The following is a 21,261-nucleotide window of genomic DNA, read 5'->3' as shown; positions in this document are numbered from 1 at the left end:
AGGGAAACATGCAACATTTACAACAGTGGCTTATTAGAGTCCCCTCCAGCAAAGTACATCAGTTATGTGTAAGTGAGGCTTAACGTTTTCAACATCTTAAGAAAACGTATTAAAAGTTTTCCTTGTGATGCACTTCGAATTACACACTAAGTAAATTTAGCTCCCCTATGGGCTCCGATGGAAGTCTTCACAAGATGCACATGCTGAAAGCTAACCTTCAACCCAGCAATTCAGAACAAATGAATCAAAGTGTTCCGTTTCATATAAAGGAGTCAAAACCTGCTTAAATTAGAAAAGAATGCTATAGTATATTACTTTTTCAAAATCATTTTCTACGGTTGTCTTAGTGTTTTAAGCAGCAACTAGCGTTTTCCATTTTATCAATTATTTCAACATACCAAACTTATGCTCTCTATCCACCCAAAGCATAATATAATTTTGATAAAAGTACAGGTTCCATTCTACTTCCAAGTTGAGAAGGCTCACATTTCTTCTAAAGGAATTACATGATCCAGCTATGTGAAGGATTAATGTTACAGTAAATTCAACTTTAGTTATAGAATAGATTTAAAAGCAGGATTTATTATTTTAAAAAGCTAGGGGGGGAAATGCCACAGAATTCTAAACAGCATTTTCATACTAAAATTAACCATGTTCTCAGATTTAAAGATGTATTTTCATGCTTCATATATCTTGTTTACCTCCTTTTAGTCTAAGTGATTTTATCAAAAAAATATTGTGTAAATGAATTCTAACATAATCCATAGAATATTTGGGGGGAGAGGGAATCTGATAGTAGGAATGAAATCCAGAAATACTACTCCCTCTGTTTAAATGCTCTCCATTGCCTTGAATTCGCTGAGTGCTTGCACTGGGTTGACGTGCTTTTTCTGGGAGGCACGCTTGATTTTGGTCTGCGTTTCGTCCTGTTTCTCTCGCTTGACGAGTGGTTTCTTCTCTGGGGCTTTCATTTTCCAGGACACGGCTGGCAGGTTCAGAGAAGCCATCCCTTGAGACTTCTGGTATTTTGTGGACGCCACGTAGGAGGCCTTCACTGTTTGCACCACAGCATTCATCAGGTTCTTGGCAGCTTGAATCAGCGACATGGCACTGTCCACCTAAAAGCAGGTCAGCAAGAAAGTCCCTTTAGTTTCAGATAGTGCTCATTGTGCAGCATTTTAGGAAAGGCAGAACGGAAGATGCTTCGAATAACCATTTATATTGTCTCTTTACATTCGTTACATTCCTTTACCATAGAGGTTTCCTGTTGAAACTTAGCATAGTGCTTGCTTTAGAAGAATTGGAGAAGGAGAATAAAGAAGGAAAGTGGGGACACGGGTGACGCTGTGGGTTAAACCACAGAGCCTAGGACTTGCCAATCAGAAGGTCGGCGGTTTGAATCCCTGCAACGGGATGAGCTCCCGTTGCTCGGTCTCTGCCCCTGCCAACCTAGCAGTTCGAAAGCACGTCAAAGTGCAAGTAGATAAATAGGTACCACTCCAGCAGGAAGGTAAACGCCGTTTCCGTGCGCTGCTCTGGTTTGCCAGAAGCGGCTTAGTCATGCTGGCCACGTGACCCGGAAGCTGTACGCCGGCTCCCTCGGCCAATAAAGCGAGATGAGCACCGCAACCCCAGAGTCGGTCACGACTGGACCTAATGGTCAGGGGTCCATTTACCTTTAAAGAAGGAAAGCAGTGGGCAGGACTCAAAGGGCTTCTTTAGCTGCACTCAAAGCAAAAATGTCAGAATCTGAACCCTGCATCCAATCAGACTACTTTTGGAAGTCCCCTTAATTTTCAAAAGAGGTTTTCTACATGGCATTGGGCGGGTGGAGGTGGAGACAAGGGCTGTTGTCCAAGGAATGCAAGTCCAAAGCTCTTGAATAATATGAACTCAATCACTGCATACAGCCAGCCAAGATTCCCAAGTCATCTGACGGCTGGATACACAATCATGAAACACAGATCCTCATCACTTTCAAAACAGAAGCACTCGCCCTGATTGCTGGCATGGCATGAAGTATTAAAAGTCTTCATGCTAAATTGAAGTAACTTCAGTATTCTGCTTTTGCCTGCGTAGGTTTAAGGAATTCTTCCTTACACGCCAAGCTTCTGGGTGAAAACCTTGTGTTTTCATATGCAGGTAAACAAAGGAAGAGGAACTCATATATTTTTAAAAAAATTATCAACACATACATGCCTTAGCGCTGCAGACATAATCTTGGACTATCCAAGGAGTCTTCAGCGCTTCACTAAAAAAACCTGGAGTGTTTCTTTTAACAGGACCGTTGGGCAAAAGTACAGTACTTAATAGTCAAATGGTGATTTGAGAAAATTAAATGAGCTTATTTAAATAAGCCCTCAGTTTAGCAATTACTTAAGAGAAAAAGCAGTTAGGAAGGGATTTCCAAAGGTATAGCAGTGTTTTGGCCTGTTGGCATTTAAAAAAAAAAACATTTATCAGGACCTAAGCTTCAGTAGACCAGAAGCATTTCTCTACAATGGCGGCTGTGTGAGAAGAGCAGGAGGGTGTGGCTGGCTCAGTATAAATGATGCTCATGTTAACAGGTCACCTGAAAACTTGTCTCATGTGGTAACTGCTACCTGCTCTGAGCCCATCGCCTATAAATCAAAAATTTTAGCAGCAACAGAGGAGGGCAAGATCTCGTTCCACTCCACCTCTCTGGAAATTGATTTGTTGACATATCAGTGAACCTGGAGCTATTGTTCCACAGGGCTTCTTCTCTGTTCTGTCTCTGCTTATACTATATGGTCTAGACCAGAGGTTTTCAACTTTTGATTCCACGGCTCCCTTGACCATTCTTTCTGCGGCATCCCTGTGGGGCTCAGGAGTCCAGTTATGCCACCCCTTGCCTGCAGAACTGGCAGCCTCCTACTCTTTGTCAAACACCCTCCCTTGTGGAGTGTTTCCTCTGCCTCCTCTCCCCTCTCCTTGGGAGTCCTCCAGGCAGCCGCTGCCGCAGCCCCTGGTCTTGCTGCTGCTGCCCCCTGCCCCAAAGAGAGCTGCTTCCTCACATTAGTACTTGCCTGTTCATTCCCAACAGCAGGGCTAGTGGACTGGTTGGCTGGACTCTCTGGCCTGCTTACTCTTGAGGCTGCCTCAGCTGCTGGCAACCAGCAACCCCTGACCAGCCCCAGAGGCACCATTCTCCTAGTGAGCTTGTAGTCAGGGCTGCTGCAACCAACAGCTGTGCAAGCCGTTGGGGGGCAGAGACATAAGAGAGCATCAGAGAAGGGAGGGAAGGAAAGAGGGACAGAGGCCAGTGTTGCCCGCGGCACCCCAGACCATCATTCAAGGCACCCTAGGGTGCCAAGGCCCACTGGTTGAAAACCACTGGTCTAGACTGTGAATGTTATTCTGCTACTGCTAGCAACTTTCTATGTATTTTGAGGCAGGGCTTTCAATTGGAGGGCTCCATGGCCTATTGCTAATCATGAGGAACATGCAGAATGAGATGGACTAAGGAAAATTTAACTAAGCCAAGGTGAAGGAAAAAACAACAACCTGTGGAGAATTTTTGAAATACGAAACCACACCAATGAAGGATAAGCCAGCTCTTGTATGTGTCAATTTGGATTGTGATATCTACTCTACTAAGTCAACATATTTTAACAAACTGATAAAATATGGAATCGTAAGCAAACAATTGCACTGCACAGTTTCTGCCAGTATTCTGTTGTGTCCCATCACTTTGTGTCAATAGCTGATGTGTCCACTGTGCAGCACTGCATAGTGACCACTATCTGCTGGCATTGAAATGTATCATATTAACATCGGTGAAGGATCACATCACTGCACTGTCAAAAAGGACATGCAGATTGACAGAAGGTGGCAATAGGTAGGGTGGCACAGATTGTTTGAATTCAGAATCTAAAGACTCCATGAGGGAAGCTTCAAAAAGATTAACTGCTTGGCATATTTTGAGGGACCTTTAACTGATTTAGGCCTCTTAATCAACAGATCAAGACTGCCTTTTCATTTTTATGATTTCTACAGCAGCACAGATAATGTCGACATTTACAAAGAGAATCTGGGTTAGGATCCATTGCAGCCATTTCTCAGATTCTGCATATCAGTGGAGAATAACCATTCCTGTATGCCCTGCATTTAACAAAATCCTTCTGACCAGGAACTGCATAAACAAGTGACATGGGATTCCTGACTCCTTTTGCCAATTTTAACTTTTATTTTTTATTTCCCAGATTCCAAAATGTTGTATTTATACATCACAAACAAACACTTAATGGGAAGGCAAGTGATGTAACAAACTAGGTCATTGTTCAACTGGCTGATGGGAAAGGGATACCTACACGGTGTATGCACTTTTCTTTTTCAGTGTGTATTAAACTACATTCTACCGAGTCTAGCTTGGAGACAGACAATTATTTATGGCAGAAGACCATGTAGGTCACACAGGCATTTTATAGTCTCAGTAAAACCCCAGGGAACATGTTAGCGGGCTGTCGGGGTAACAGCTATGTCTTTCTCCCATGCCGGGAGCCTTGCCAAAGAGTGCCCTCACATGCAGAATACCACAGCAATACATGTTGTGTTTTCTGCAGCGCTCATCCACTATTCCCCTGGTTGTGACAGAACTGCTAGGAGCCTATTGCTACACCAAATGTACTCTGTGTGAAGGTGCTGCTGCCAACACTACTATACGTTTCTGCTTTAGTTTGCCATTATTCTCAAAGGCGGAATTCGCTTGTTTTCTTCTTCTTCAAGCAGCCACTTGCAAGATTTAGGATCTGAACCTTTCATTTCTCCCGTATCTTATAGTGTGAATTCCCTTCTGCGGAAGTAATTGTCTAAACACAAGGTGTAGCTAAGAACAAGCCTTTTGATGATCAGAAAAAAGAAGTTGAGGATGTACTAGTTTTGTGGAGCAATAAGAACCATGTTCTGACCACCACTAAGGTGTCTCTATCACAATCACTGTTTAATGCATAAAACTTTTATGGATAAATGGGGAGCCTTGATATAGTGGGATAGCATTCTTGTGCTGGAAAAACTTACTCCTTAAATGTAAACCCTTGAAGATGTCAGCATAGTACTGGATAGGGGAACTGCACTGCTGTAGGGGAGCATGCAGTCTTACATTTGGGTACAAACATTTGTACTTGCATGCACACAAACGCACCCGCCCAATGAAATTTTTTTAAGTGTTACAAAACTGCTCCAGTTTTGCAGAGTGAAGGGGGAAGTGGAAGAGACTACAGTGCGTATAGCAAAAGTGTGAGAAAATGCTGATAGTGATTTAGCATCATCAATATACAAAGTGCTTTACAGCAGTGTTTCCCAACCTTGGGCCTCCAGCTGTTTTTGGACTACAACTCCCATCATCCCTAGCTAGCAAGACCTGTGGTCAGGGATGATGGGAATTGTAGTTCAAAAACAGCTGGAGGCCCAAGGTTGGGAAACACTGCTTTACAGCATAATACAGGGGTAGGCAACCTAAGGCCCAGGGGCCAGATGCAGCCCAATCGCCTTCTCAATCCGGCCCACGGACGGTCCAGGAATCAGCATGTTTTTACATCAGTAGAATGTGTCCTTTTGCTTAAAATGCATCTCTGGGTTATTTGTGGGGCACAGGAATTCGTTCATTTCTTCCCTTCAAAATATAGTCTGGCCCACCACATGTTCTGAGGGATGGTGGACCGGCCCCCGGCTGAAAAAGTTTGCTGACCCCTGGCATAATATAAACCTGTGGGGAGGTGAGGAGAGGAGAAAAAGACTGTCACTACTGCCTGAAGAAGTTTCCAATGGTGGCAATGAGATAAAAGGGGATGGTAAGATGGGATGAAAATGATGTGCACACAGCTAGGCTGGGGACCAAAGGGTTAAAACTACAGGTTTCCAGGGGGAAGAGAGCAAGCATTGCTTGGTTATTCTGCTAGGAAGTTCCAGGGGCAGCAAAAGAAATAAGTGGGGGAGCCTGAAAGCAGAAGTCCCAAGCGGCTGACTGGTAGACTGGGAGGAGCACAAGGCACAAGTAGAAACAATAGAATGGGACAGGTTTGTGGAGAGGTTTAAAGACAAGCAGTTTGATGTAAAAAGTGATGAGAAACAAGCAGACATGATGGCAGAAAAGAATGACTTGGAACTGGTAGTTTGGAAAGAAGTAAAAGGATTTGATCTAGATTCTAAGATGCTTTCAGAAAATAAACCATTATTCAGAATGCAGCTGTGGAATGGTCTCAGCTCTGGATAGATGCAGAACGAAGTTTAGATGTATCTTGTATAAAACAGGAATAAAAGTAAATTTGCTCTCTGAATGAAAAGTATAGCACAACTGTGAAAAATTGCACAATACTTTGCATATCTAGCATGGCCTCTGACTTACCAGAAATATCTAAGTACATAAGGATAATCAGAAACAATTGTAATGAGTTTTTGAGCAAAACTAAGATGCTCCAGGAATCTTTCCAAAAGGAGATGTATATATTCAGAGATCAGAAACAAAATGAAGACCCACAAAGTTTGTTCAGAATCCTAAAAAATTAACATAAACGAAGTTTGTACAACTGTTGATGTAGAAGGAAGCCAAAACCGAAGTGTTCAGAAATTTACATACCCCAGACACAACGAGTTCTCCTCCCAGGTTTTGAACTTCTGCCTTCACTTTGCTGCAGATGTTTAGCTGGTGGCAGTATAAAGCAATACGTTGCAGATAGGCTAGCAAATCCTGTTTGCAAGCAGAATCTGGGCACTGAGGACAGAAATAAAATTGCTATTTAGTTCTGAGACATTAAAATTGATCAGTGTATCACATATCAATAGTGTTTCCAGTCCCCCAATGAACATACAGGCTACCCTAAATATCTAAGTTAGGCAAAAAGCTGATGTTGTAGAATACCTCTTGCACAAAGACTGATAATATCAATGGTCACCAGGTCAGTCATCACCTTGTAAAAAAGATTTGGCAAAATGCCTGTCTATATACGCTGATTGACCTATAAACAGTAATAATACAGGTATATGGATTTCACAGTATGCCCTAATTGAGGCTTCTCTCTTTTGAAATGTATTCTGCTTTTGTTTTAAAACAAAAAACAAAAGGTGGCAGCATACATGGTTTAATGGTAGAAAAACTTCGAAGCAGTTTATAGTTCCTCTCATTTTATCACAAGTCTGTGAAGAATTTATCCTGTGAGCTTCATGGCTGAGCAGGAATTGAACTCAGGTTTCCCGCCTCAGCCCATTACGCCAAGCACCAAGAATTTCCCCACACAGTATAAATATCACCCATGGATCCCATAGCCTATTATGTAACAAAAGATTTTTGCTTCTAATTTTAAATAAATAGTGTATCTATTTAGTGAATACACATTTAGGCTTTCTACACTGCATAGTATGGGATGCGGGTGGCGCTGTGGGTAAAAGCCTCAGCGCCTAGGGCTTGCCGATCGAAAAGTCGGCGGTTCAAATCCCCGCGGCGGGGTGTGCTCCCGTTGTTCGGTCACAGCGCCTGCCAACCTAGCAGTTCGAAAGCACCCCCGGGTGCAAGTAGATAAATAGGGACCGCTTACTAGCGGGAAGGTAAACGGCGTTTCCGTGCGCGGCTCTGGCTCGCCAGAGCAGCAATGTCACCCTGGCCACGTGACCCGGAAGTGTCTCCGGACAGCGCTGGCCCCCGGCCTCTTGAGTGAGATGGGCGCACAACCCTAGAGTCTGTCAAGACTGGCCTGTACGGGCAGGGGTACCTTTACACTGCATAGTGGCAAATCGAAAGTGAATGGCTGAGAATTAAATGTTTCATTATTATCACGTATATTGCTCATTTTGTTTGCAAAAGTAGATACTTTGAATAATTGCTTGTTGAGAGCAGTTGCATGAGCTGTTCATTGCCTTTCAATCTATAATGGCAACATCCTGAACTTGCACCTGTAAGGCATTAAAATGCTTTAAATTGTGCTAGTTTGCACAGAAGGTCAGATTTTCCTGCTTTAACTAATCTGGCTGCAAAATATATGTCTTCACTTTTGTGAATTCCAAAATATACACACTGTGAAGCGAATTAAAAAAAAAAAAAGGCAGAATGAATTAAGGTAACAATGGGATGCAATACTGAATGAATGAAGTTCTCACAATGCGTGAAAATTCATCTAAATGGTGAGAAAAAGTACTTTGTAACTGCAAATGGAAAAAGCTATTACTGCTTTCAATCCTACAGTTTGAGGTAGATGCAAGTTCCAAAATACTGACATCTCTGCTGGTGGCATGCAAGACAAGGGCAATGTCGTAATTCCACTGCATTCTAGAAGCGCATATGGTTAAGTGCTGTGTGACTGCTTGCCTTCAGGCTCCTCATCTTCCATAAGGTCAGACCGTGCCAAGCCAGAGCAATTTGCAGAACTTCACAATGAACGTGTGTCTCAAATATGAAATTGTACAACTGGAGGTATAAAGCAAGTGTTCAGAGAGTAATTATTCAAAAACAAAGTTGAAAGATTACAACTTAACCTGCATTTACTAATGCTGGGAACACACAGTGAGGCAGTTCTTTCGAGGTTGGTATTTTTTTGGTAAGGTGTCCAAGCATCCACAATGATTGAGTAGTTGCAGAGCAATGTATGGAAAAACAAAACAAAACAAAAACCAGAAGTGGAAAGTAACAGCTTTCTTTTGGGAACTCTACGCTCAATGACAATTTTTGAAGTGAACACCAAGCTTCTCCAAAACTCAGGGAAAACGAGTGATCCAGCTACAAATAAAAAAGCTGAAGTGGTGGAGAACAAAGAATCAATAATTTGAGTCAGAAGACACCATAAAACAAGCTGCTAGCTCCAGGACTCTTGTACCTGTGAACCTAAAACCCCTGTTTAAATTAAACTAAAAGCTTGTGAAAAATCAGTTCCAACTCACATGATCAGCAATTGTCCGTCCTAACTTGTCCATTCTTGACCCAGCTTCTGCAATTTTCTTTGCTGCACTAATCACATCAGATGTATTTTTCAGTGGCCCTTTCCCTCTGCAAAAAAAGAGAGCACAGCAGTTGTCTATTAGAATCAAGAACACAAATCAAGGACATTTTTGTTTCTCAATTCTCTCCAGCTGTACAGGAATGGCTACAACTAGGCTGCACTAATGTGACACTGAAGCACACTGTAAAAGATTGCTTCATATTATTAATGCACAGTATGTTTCAGATATAAAAAGGTAAAACTTGTGAACCAGGTTCTTCACATAGTTCTGTATCATACTACATATTGGAAGGAACCAAAGAATTGTGCAGGTAGTTCTGAGTATCTGAGGAGACTGCGTTTGCATTTCTTGGACACAGACCCCGCCACTTTCACAAAAAGAGGATCTTTTACAGGTTGGTGGGATCATATGTATCTATGCGTATATATACAATCCTATCTAAATCTCTGCAAACAAACAAAAACAAACAAGGCAGGCCCAAACTCTTGGACACTCCTATACGCTTTGGAAAACAGTCATTAACCTATAATAAAAATAAACCAAAAGTCAACTAACTTCAAGTGTCAGATCATTACATTATTGCAATATGCAAAACAAAACAAAACACCCTTCTCTGCTTAATATTTAAGTACTGTGAAACCTTATTTATTGTGCTCTATTTTAAAATAAATATCATTTTGGCCCAGTTTTTCAGAATACAGATCACAAATTGAACACAATTTCTATGCAGTTTCCTGGAATCTCTATGTATGCATCACAGATAATCAATGTAGGAAGTTACATTTTAATCTTCACAAAATGTGGGATTTCCAAAATAATGTTGAAATTATGTTCAGCAATGCATGTGCTGGAGAGAGCTTTAGTTATTCAGACATTTATTATTTATTTCTACAATTTATACAGCACCCTACAGCAGAAGATCTCTGAATAGCTTGCCAGAATCAAAGAGAATAAAATGAAACATAGCCAATGAAAACCAGAAAGACTACATTAAAACAGAGTAGAGACTTTGCAGCACTAAAATTCTAAAGAGGACAGAGGGGAAAAAATCCACACAGCTAAGGCAGTATCAAACCCACATTATAGTTTAAAAGGCCAGGGACATTAAAAAGGTATCCAGCTGCTACTGAAAGGACAAATAACGGAAAGGCCCTCTCAAAGCCACATGGCATCCCCCAGTTGTAGTGGACACTTAGAGAAGGGCCATGAATAATGATTTCAAAGTGTAGGGAAGAGGTAATCTTCCAGATACTGAGGTTTCAAGCCAAGAAGGATTTTAAAGGTCAAAACCAGTTCTTTGAATTGGGAACGAAATGAGAAACATGAGTCAGGGGAGATGGCAAGGTACAAGCATATTATATTCAGAATACCCAGTTCCAGTATGTATTATTGTACCTATATTTTGTACCAACTAAAGCTTCTCACTGTTTTTAAAAGCAGGCCCAAACACATCACACTGGGTTGTTTCCAAATGAAATTGTCCTGTTAGTGCAAGGACTTCTGCCCAAACAACAGAACCATTTCTAACTCTACCCATGCTCCCAACTATCTGCTCTGAAGTGTGTGTTTTTTTGGTGGGGGGAACCCAAAACAAATTGGCACAGGCACACAGGAAAAGGAAGTATTGGTGCACAAGGTGAAATGCTTCCACTAACAGCACTTCACTGGATACAAGCCACTGCAGTAATACAAATGACCCAGACTTGGATCATTGAAGCCAGTCTCTCTCTGCCCCCCATAGAGAGCTCTAGCCTAAGATGGTAAAAAGTGTCGCATGACACACCTCTAGATACAAAGACAGATGAATGCCCTCAAGTGATGAACCTGGTCCATTAGGAGGGAGTGCAACATCCTCAAGGACAGGGTGAACCACAACTGATCTGGGCAGATGAACCATGCACTAGCAGAACCTCAATCTGGTCTGGATTGAGCTTCAGCCTTTTGGCTCTCATCCCATTACCATTGCCAGGCACTGATAAAGCACTTCCATAATCTACGTTTTATCCCTCCCTCCCTGGATGATCTCATTCAGTGGCTTTGTGTAGCTGCTAAATGGCATGGGGGATGAGATGAACCCTATGAGACAAGGGGCCATAAAACTGAGCAGAAATCCCCCAGCACCACCTCCTGGAAGTGGTAACCTAGGCATGAATGGAACCACAGCAGAAAAGTACTATGCACATATAACTTGGACAGGATCTTGAGAGGATCCCATGGCTGATGTTAACAAAAGCTGTTGGGAGATCTCTCTCTCTATGCTAATCACCACTCTGCAGGCTGACAAAGGCAGTTTCAGTACCAAAGCAAGGGCTAAAGCCAGACTGAAAACAGACAATACTAGTCGGGTCAGTCAATAGCATTTAGGAACTAATGTAAATCTAACAGAGCCTTGTTGAACAAAGGATATGAAATAAAGTTGCCCCCAAAATGCTTATTTAGATGGCATGTCAATAAGGAATCCTTACCTGGTAAAATCTGTCATTTCCATCATAATCATGCACATCTGTTTTGCCAGAACAATGATATCATTACCACTATCATCCCATTTGGACACTTCAGCATCCAATTTACTCTTTTCTTCCTGGAAGCTGGCAACTTGTTCAGCGATTTTTGCTTTTTGCTCCTGAGGGAGTTGAGCCATGATAGCCTGGAAAGAAGAATGGTTCCACATATAATTACTTCCATTCATTGGCAAGGTGGCTTTTCAGGTTATTTTCACTAGCCAACTAATTCATAGGGGCAGAATCAAATTATATCTGAAAGGATGAGAGGAACATTTATTTCCATCTTGATCCATATCTTGCACCTATATGAATTATCTACCATTAGTAGTACAGATTATTGGGAAAGAAAGTCACTGATAAAAGGCTGATTTCTGAAGTCCTGCTGAGAGGAAATTGCTAGCATCCTGAGGGTGCCTTCTTTCTTTTTTCCTCCTTTTCTCTTTGTAGAGTACAATAGCCTTTACAGCAAGGTGGTTCACACCATTATAGAATCACTGCTGTAGAGTTCACCTACCTTCAGGTAGATAGCTAGAAATTAAATTTATGTTTATTGTCAAGAACAACCTCTTGAATATTGTTCAAGAGTGCTCAGAAGCAAAGCTTTGAAGCAAGAACACATCCACCTACGTAATTACCAGATCATGATGTTCCAAATTAATCTAGGATTGGATTTTGGGAGTTTAAACACACACTGTCTACAGACAAAATTGTAGGGCTATTTCACCAAGTGAAAGCAAATTATAACAGAGCTAGACCACTGTTGGGCTGTGTGAAACAACAGGATAACCCAGGGTGCCTGGCTTGAAAAGGCATGTTTATTCACAAACAAATAGCCCACCTGCAGTTTCAAGTAGTGTGCTGACATGTCCTCCTTGGAGCAGTGCCACTTGAATTTAAGCATCTCCTTTAATTATTCTGGTAGTGTTCTGTGCAAACACACTGCATGCACGTACACACAGAAAACTTAGAAATTACCAATGGCGCTTGGCAAGAATTACCTCTGGTCTGCTACAATTTTGTAAGGAAGACAGTTGCCAAGTTTGACGTTTAGCATAAAATATACATATGAAGGGCTATTTGGTTGCAACACAGAAGCTAATCCAATTATTGAAGTATTACATTCAATTTTGGTATCCATCATTTAAAAGAAACCTGAAGAGGAACTGGAAAGAGTTCAGAATAAAATACCGTATTTTTTTGCTGTATAAGACTTACTTTTTCCCTCCTAAAAAGTAAGGGGAAATGTGTGTGTGTCTTATGGAGCGAATGCAGGCTGCGCAGCTATCCCAGAAGCCAGAACAGCAAGAGGGATTGCTGCTTTCACTGTGCAGCGATCCCTCTTGCTGTTCTGGCTTCTGAGATTCAGGGGGGGGGGGATTCTTGTTTTCCTCCTCCCAAAACTAGTCTTGTGGTCTGGTGCGTCTTATAGAGCGAAAAATACGGTAGTTTGGAAGCCATGCAATCTTAGGAAAAGTAAAGGAATGTGAAATCTGAAGAGAAAAGGTTGAGGTGGCATAATACAAGGAGAAAATAAATGCTGTAATAAAGACGAGGGAAAGTGTTGAGACCAAATATAATGGTGTCAAGTGGCAGCACTTTATATGCTGGCAGCAGAACAAAATAGTCCTAAGTGGTACATTCTAATTAGTGAAGAGTCAATGTAGTGCAGTGGTTAAATGTTGGACTCGGACTTGGGAGATATAGGTTCAAATCCCCTCTCTGCCAAATACCTTACTGGAGTGGCCTTGATTAAGTCACCATTTCTCAGCCTTGGCTAAAGTGTGTGTGTGTGGGGGGGGGGGAGAGAACCAAGTATTCCACCTTGCAGGAAAGGCAGGATGTAAATATACCCTATAAACAAAGAAATAAACTCATCCTTGGCTATTAAAGGGAATTCTAATGCAGGTATCAGATTAGATGTTCTTATCTGACGATCTTGTCTATTAGGTCTGTGGTTCTATTACAAAATGTGGGGCAGAAGGAAAGGCAAAACAGGAATAAGAAATGCCATTTATCAGATTACATAATGATTGACAAACAGCTAAGACTCATAGGTTTCAAGATAAGTTTATGAACTCACTGGGATAGGTGAAAGGATAGGGCCAGAAGAGTTCATGATCTTTGGGTAAAATTATCTTAAGGCTAGGGATTAACTCGTGTGGCAGGAGGAAAGTACATGCATCAAAGGGGAGAAGCAACTAAGGATGAGGATAGCAGAGGGCGTGATATGAGGGGGTGGAGCTGGACAGTTGAACAGGGCACTTGGATATGTCATGTTCTGATCCAATATGGACTGCCCCATTGGCAACCTTTTCTTTCCGTTTTGATTCTACCTCCTTCCCCAAAGCAGAAAAGAAGGAAGAAGATGGTTGGAGAAAGATGGATGTTAAGACAATGTTATGGGGCAGACAATAAAAAGGTAATACACTTCTAACCCTTGAAACACATATAAACAATAAAAAGGTAATACACTTCTAACCCCCCCCCTAAAATGCAGAAGCAGAGAGGAATGCTAGCCTCTTGATTAAAGTATGATCAAATATTCTGCATATGTTCAGCGAGATTTGGAACAGTTTGCCTTACTCTTGCACTTTGGCCTGCAATAAGTTGGTCATCTTCAGTCTGAACGCTTGTTCGGCTTCTAACATCAAAGTCTTCTGTCTCAAAGTCTGAATCATCCAGTTCTTCAGGAGTCTGGGAAAACAAAAATACAAAAAGTCAAGAGCAATTCAGTGAACTAACATCTCTGGGGTTATTCCCTCTGGAATGCATCTAATTTAAAAGCTTTAAAACTAAACATGAATGAATTTTCACATTTTGTGGTTTACAGATAAGCAGTTAGAAATGGCACCACCACATGTGCTAAATGTACGGCTTATGACATTTAAAGCATCCTGTAGATAATTTGATGGGGAGATTGAATATAAATGTTTTAAATAAGTATTTTAAAAACTGTGGACAACTGATTTGGGATGCACATGTTAAACTGCAGAGCATCGTGCCCACCTGCTTCATTAACTGATACTCCAAGATTAAGCCTCCTTCACATTTTTTGTTGAAGACAACTAAAATAGGATTCACAACACTTATAAGAAACTCCCCATTTAGAATGATGTAAGCCTTCAGAGAACAGGCTCAAAATTTGGGAAGTTTGATATTTATTCTGGCTACTGTATGTTTGTCTTTGTTACCTTACAATCTGCTCTGAGTCTCAAGCATGGAGCTGGATGGCAGTCAGCGAAAGTAAATGCAACGATCTCTTTGTTATTATAGCTCTATCTGCAACAATTTAGTATTAATTTTTGAAGGTAATCCAATAGTTCAGAGCGTTACTACTCTGGATTACAAGTCGACCCAGTTAATATATTGCTTTTCATAAGTTTGGAAAAACGCAGCTACCATTTCATTCATATCAGTTTCTTTCTTCTGTTGTTAATAATCAAGATGCCATCAGTAGCAAAGCATTTGACTGTATTAATGGCTTGACAACAAGCTATACTAATTTCATCTTAGGTTAAATTTATCTCCCTGTCAACTGAGGAAAGTCAATGTTTGTCTTCCTACTCAATGAGATAATGAAGCCCTTGCTCCATTTTGAACTTTTATTAGTAATACCTAGTATACAATATATGTTGCAGTAAACTTTTGCATTTATTCTACTTATGGAATGAACTCATGTAAAGGCCAACACAGCAGTGAATGCATGAGCTTGGCTTCCCTAGGCAGAAGTAGAATTATGAGTTGTTGACGCTGTGTTGTGCCAAGCAGCGATCTCCTATAGCTTACTAATGCTTGTATATACAATAAGCAGACATGCAAACTCATCACATAAAAGTTGTTTCCCAGCACAGAAATAATTTCTGTGAACAAAATTGTATGCCAATTTAGCCTTGGGATTTATAGTGGCAGTTTCCATGATCTAACCAGAGACAGAAACTTAATGCACTACCTAGATGGGCTCAGGGTGGGGTGGCCAACATAATACCTCAGATATTGTTGGACTCAAACTCCCATCAGCTTCAGCCAGCATGACCAATGGTCAGAGATGTTGGGAGCTGCACATGGCTATCCCCAATTTAGTGTATTAGGATGGAGGTGAGAAAGGAAGGCAGGGACAGCTCTACTCTCCCAGTTTAGCTTGCTTGGATAATAATAATAATAATAATAATAATAATAATAATAATAATAATAATAATAATAATAATTTATTGGTACCCCGCCCATCTGGCTGGGTTTCCCCAGCCACTCTGGGCGGCTTCCACAGAGACCAAAAATACACTAAAAGGTCACACATTAAAAACTTCCCTGAACAGGGCTGCCTTAAGATGTATTCTGAATGTCAGGTAGTTGTTGTTCTCTTTGACATCTGGTGGGAGGGCGTTCCACAGGGCGGGCGCCACTACCAAGAAGGCCCTCTGCCTGGTTCTCTGTAACCTCACTTATCGCAGGGAGGGAACCGCCAGAAGGTGATGGGGGTGGAGACGCTCCTTCAGGTATACTGGGCCGAGGCCGTTTAGGGCTTTAAAGGTCAACACCAACACTTTGAATTGTGCTCGGAAACGTACTGGATAAACTACTTTCACCAGTGTGTGCGTGCAGGGGTGGATTTAGGGCTGTGCGAGTGGTGCTCAACGCACTGGGTGCTGAGACGAGGGGGGCATTGTTTCAAAGCCCCATAAGCGAAGCGCTAGGCTTTGGGAAGGAGGTGTGAGACTCTGAAAGGGTCCTAGAATCCTCCCTCCCCCTTCCCAAAGCCCAGTTAGCGCTTTCCCAGCTTTGGGAAGGAAGCAGGAGGGGTTCTAGGACTCTGCCAGCATTCTTGTACCTCCTTCCCAAAGCGAGGTGCCTCCTTACTCACCTTTGGGAAGGCAGTGTGAGGGCTGGGGGCGCGCTCTGTGGCCTTGTACAGGGCGCCATAGTACCCAAATCTGTCACTGGTGTGTGTGTGTGTGTGTGTGTGTGTGTGTGTGTGTGTGTGTCTAAAAACTGGAATACTTGCAGCAGGGGAGCAAATAGGTATGAAGCAAGCTCTGACAAAAGAATCTACAGCTGCTGAGACAAGGTGCAATATTTCAATTTTCAGGTTTGGCTCATGTTATTTTTCTCTCTCCAGTACTGATACAACTTTTGGGGAAAGTATATATTCTATTTGAATTACAAGAACATAGAATGGAAAAAAGAAGTTGGGGAAGTATTACATGAAGCAAACCTCATAATCTCATCTGGGAATGCATACCTATCTCTGCCTTAGAATACAAGTGATGCCAACGTGGTAATGTCACAGCAGGTCATTGTAATTTTAAAGCCCCTTTAATCTAGATCCCTATTTTAATACACAAAACATGAGGAAATGAAGATCTGCCATCAGTTGTCCTGTAGTTTAATCTTGGTTAGATAAAAAAGGTTTATCCTCCTAGCTTTTTCAGTACGTATTGGCTTAATTCAAGGTATACACAAATGCTTATTATCATGCTTTACATTTAAATGTTGACAATTAATGAACGGTATTAGTTAAAACTTCCAGTATTTGTGATTCATTCTTATACTTGCTTTGAAAGCTTTCTACCATCTTTCCAATTTGCATTTTAGATTGAAATGTGAAGCTTTCAATAAAAGAGCTTTTCAACATGGGCCCAAGAAGATGAGACACACTTTTAACTTAATAGTCTACTGATTCATTAGAATTTGAGTTTCTGCATTTGGTAAAATTGAAGTAGCAAACAGGCTATGATGAGGAAGTGAAATCAGTGATGGTTCTATGGGCAAGGGATTTTGGATACAATATCCAATTGGAGGATTGGGAAAGGCTGTGGAAGGTGAACATAAAATTTACGGCATGTACGTTATTGAAAGAAAATATGATGAAAATGCTATACAGGTGGTATATGACACCCGTAAAATTGGCAAAGATGTACAAGGTAGACAATAAATGCTGGAAATGTAAACAGAAAGAAGGGACATTTTACCATCAGTGGTGGGAATGCAAAAAAGTTAAAAGTTTTTGGGAAAAGATCTATAACGAAATGAAAAAGATGTTAAGATACACCTTTATTAAAAGACCAGAAGCCTTTCTATTAGGTATTGTAGGAAAAGATATTGGAAGAAAGGACGGCAAGCTTTTCCAGTATGCGGTAACGGCTGCCAGAATCGTGCTCGCTCAGAAGTGGAAGCAAGAAGAAACTCCAACGGTGGAGGAGTGGAGAGTAAAACTGACAGAATATGCTGAACTGGACAGACTAACAGGGAAAATTAGATACACTAAAGATCAAAAATTTATTGAGGACTGGGGGAAATTTGTGGGTTATCTGGAGAATAATTGTGAGGTAAATACAACGCTAGTGGGGTTTAAAGAGGCGCTGTAAAGAATTAATAAGTATTGTCTATGAGAAATAATGGAGGAGGGGAGGAACAAATGGCAATATGAATGAATGGAATGCGTACTAAAGATGTAACTATGAATGATTGTCAGTAACGTTGAAGGAAGTCTAATATGGATAAGATTTGTTGTAATATGGATAAAATGTATAATTAGTTGGAAATCAATAAAATTTTAAAATGCAAAAAAAAAAAAAATGTTGACAATTAATGAATGGTATTAGTTAAAACTTCCAGTATTTGTGATTCATTCTTATACTTGCTTTGAAAGCTTTCTACCATCTTTCCAATTTGCATTTTAGATTGAAATGTGAAGCTTTCAATAAAAGAGCTTTTCAACATGGGCCCAAGAAGATGAGACACACTTTTAACTTAATAGTCTACTGATTCATTAGAATTTGAGTTTCTGCATTTGGTAAAATTGAAGTAGCAAACAGGCTGTCTTTTGAATTTGCTTTCTGAAGCACTAGATGTAATCCTAACGTTATAGGGTTTTCTTAGATTTATTCCCCCTGCTGTGACCTAAGAGCCTATCAAAACCCGCTTTTTTATCTTAGCCTTGACAGTTCTATTCTGTGTCGTCAATCCTAAAGCTATTTATCTGACTCTTAAAAGTTTCAAAGCAGCTGTAGTAAATGAAGAGTGTTAAATACATGTACAGAATCACATAACAAGATAAAAACTTAAAATATCTTTCAGCTAAATAATTAAAAACTTTTCGGGGGAAGAACGAAAATAGGTAGGTGGTCGTACTACTCCTAAAGAGATATTTCTAGCACAAAGATACTTGATCTGAACACAAATCACATATATGTCTAAAGCAGGGGTCAAGAACCTTCAGCGCCCCCGCTCCCCCAAATTTGGGCCAACTGACATTAGAGAGCCAACAATTAGGTAATGCAGTCTAAGAAATGTTAGGTTTCCACACCACTGTGCCCCTCTAATCAGAGGCACCAGCATCAATTGTCCTGTAAGAAGCATCCCAATGAATTTATGTTCTGATATTGTCTTACTGTGATTGCTGCATACTGATGCAAGTTGTTTCTGAATTCTTAAAAAGCAAAGTATACAGGTGAAACTCGGAAAATTAGAATATTGTGGAAAAGTTCATTTATTTCAGTAAACATCACAATTATAACAAATAAAGGCTTGGCATATCTCGCTTTGCATGTCATGAGTCTATCTCATATATTAGTTTCACTTTTTAAGTTGAATTACTGAAATAAATGAACTTTTCCACAATATTCTAATTTTCCGAGTTTCACCTGTATATTATGATAAAAGGAATAGGTTACCATATTCTGGACCAGTTGTAGCTTTTGAATGCTTGCCAAATGACAGCTACACATAAAGCATACTGTAGTAGCCAGTTATGAAAGCATTAATGAACTAAAAACAAATGTGTGACGTTAACTGTGACTTGACTTTATTTGTCTCTGATATGTCTTTTAACTGTCATAATGACCTATCACGGTTAAAACATTTGGGAAGTGATCACAATTGTTTACATAATATATAAACAAGATCCCATAAAAATTTGCAGGTAATGGGTGGATTTAGGGGTATAAGCAGTATTTAAGATTAAATCTGTGTCATGTGTTTTTAGTTGAACAGCATTTATTGTTTCATTTTGTATTTTAATTGTTATATATACCTTGAGAGCTGCCCAGAGGGCTTATGCTGTGAAGAAGCTGTATAAATTTAGAATGCGTGTGTGTATATTTTATACAGACACTCTTAGTGCTATTGTACTGCCTTATTGGTTAATAAAAATGTGTTTGAGAAAACCAGTGAATGCTATTTTAAGGAAATAAAGGCTGACTCACTCTGATCATCAGCACTGCTTTTCTGATGTCACGAATTCCGTCGTATACCAATCGAGAAGCATCGATGAATTCATTTTCATCCATTGGTTGAGCAGGGTCAGAACTCAGTGCTTCTACAGCAGCTTCTACTTGTTCAGTAAAACGTGGCATAACTAAAGAACACAGGGGGAAAAAACATTCCGCTTACCAGAATACAATAAAATTTGTGGCTCTTAGCATGCAGATTCTGCAGTAACACAATACTGAAATGCAGTTTTTTAATCCACAAACATTACTGGTACAACTGTTCTTTCAATGAAATGTTACAAAACACACACATTCTGATTTCCTAATCACATCCCTACAAAGGGCAAATAATACACACAGGACAGAAACTTAAGAAAGGTGGCAATGTGACTACATTCATGCTAGTTTTGTACATTAATTGTATTGTGCATTTGAAATGTGTACATATGAAAAAGTTTTGCCATGAGACATGGTGATGGTGATGTTGACCACTCAGAAAACATGAGTTGCTGGGTGGTATACAAATGCCATTAATAAACAGGTTGCTGCGTTCACCAGAAGGTTGGTGGTTTGCTTCCACCTGTCCAGATCTGGCTCTGGAAAGGATTCTTGCATTGCAAGAGGTTGGTCTAGATCAGTGTTTCCCAACCTTGGGCCTCCAGCTGTTTTTGAACTACAATTCCCATCATCCCTGACCACTGGTCTTGCTAGCTAGGGATGATGGGAGTTGTAGTCCAAAAACAGCTGGAGGCCCAAGGTTGGGAAACACTGGTCTACTCTAGATGACCCTTGCGATCACTTTCCAACTCTACAATTCCATGGCTGCTAATTAAAGTTATTTTGTTGGGCCATATAAAGAATACTAATTTGTTAAGATGCCGTTAGTGTGACAAAAAGACGAGCAAGAAAATGGAGTCTGCCAGTGCAACGGCAGATAAAATAACGTATATTCAATTTTGCATTTCTTGCCCTGAGTCCTGGCTAGACCTGCTCTCTGCTTTGCTGGTCAATTTCCACCTGGCCTGGGGGTGTGGGGTCCAGATCAAAGTAGTTGCTAAAGGTACCGGGGACCTTCTTGCTGTCAGTCCAGAAAAGTATGCTGCTCAGGATGCTTAGAGACTATCAGGGTGGGGGTGTTCTGGGGCTGCTGTTGGGGCCAAGATTTAATTTTGGGGATCCACTGTATCTTCATGATTATGCTTTTGTATTTTGTTGTTAGACCTTATAATTAATTATATAATTTTATTGAGTATTTCTTAAGAAAACGTTTTCATCAAGTTATTATTCTCCACGTTGTGAGCTCCCCTTCAGCATAGTTTACTATGGAAATGCAGCCAGCATACAAATAGATGATGTTGATGATGATAACTAAGGAAATTTTAAGTAGCCACGGTGACCTGCAATGAAGCATTAAAAATGCTGACCCCAAATGTACTGTGCGTTACCAAGATCATCATTGCAGAAGAGGAATGCAGGATAGTGATACAGGAAATTGGTGTTGGAGCAAAATGGAACTACAGTGGTACCTCTGGTTACGGACAGGATCCATTCCGGAGCTCCGGTCGGATTCCGAGGTTTTCGCAACCATAGGTGCCCATTCTGCG

The 21,261-nt window shown here is 40.7% G+C and overlaps 1 protein-coding gene across 4 annotated transcripts in view; it reads right to left on the bottom strand.

The window, feature by feature from the left end:
• Nucleotides 1-315: 315 nt before the first annotated feature.
• CTNNA1 (catenin alpha 1) overlaps nt 316-21,261 on the bottom strand; it is a 72,163-nt gene continuing 51,217 nt past the window's right edge. For all 4 annotated transcript variants that reach the window (XM_028722156.2, XM_028722157.2, XM_077926483.1 and 1 more), the window contains exons 13-18: nt 19,652-19,803; nt 14,034-14,144; nt 11,412-11,593; nt 8,887-8,992; nt 6,596-6,730; nt 316-1,118 (exon numbers count right to left, since the gene is read on the bottom strand). In XM_028722156.2, the coding sequence (XP_028577989.1) occupies nt 831-1,118; nt 6,596-6,730; nt 8,887-8,992; nt 11,412-11,593; nt 14,034-14,144; nt 19,652-19,803 (974 nt within the window). In that variant the 3' untranslated portion in view covers nt 316-830. The remainder of the gene's footprint in view (nt 1,119-6,595; nt 6,731-8,886; nt 8,993-11,411; nt 11,594-14,033; nt 14,145-19,651; nt 19,804-21,261) is intronic.

The sequence above is a fragment of the Podarcis muralis genome, chromosome 3 (assembly GCF_964188315.1).
Source record: "Podarcis muralis chromosome 3, rPodMur119.hap1.1, whole genome shotgun sequence".
NCBI classification, from domain to species: Eukaryota; Metazoa; Chordata; class Lepidosauria; order Squamata; family Lacertidae; genus Podarcis; species Podarcis muralis.
The sequence above is the reverse complement of the archived record's forward strand: the minus strand, read 5'-3'. Positions and strand labels throughout refer to the sequence as shown.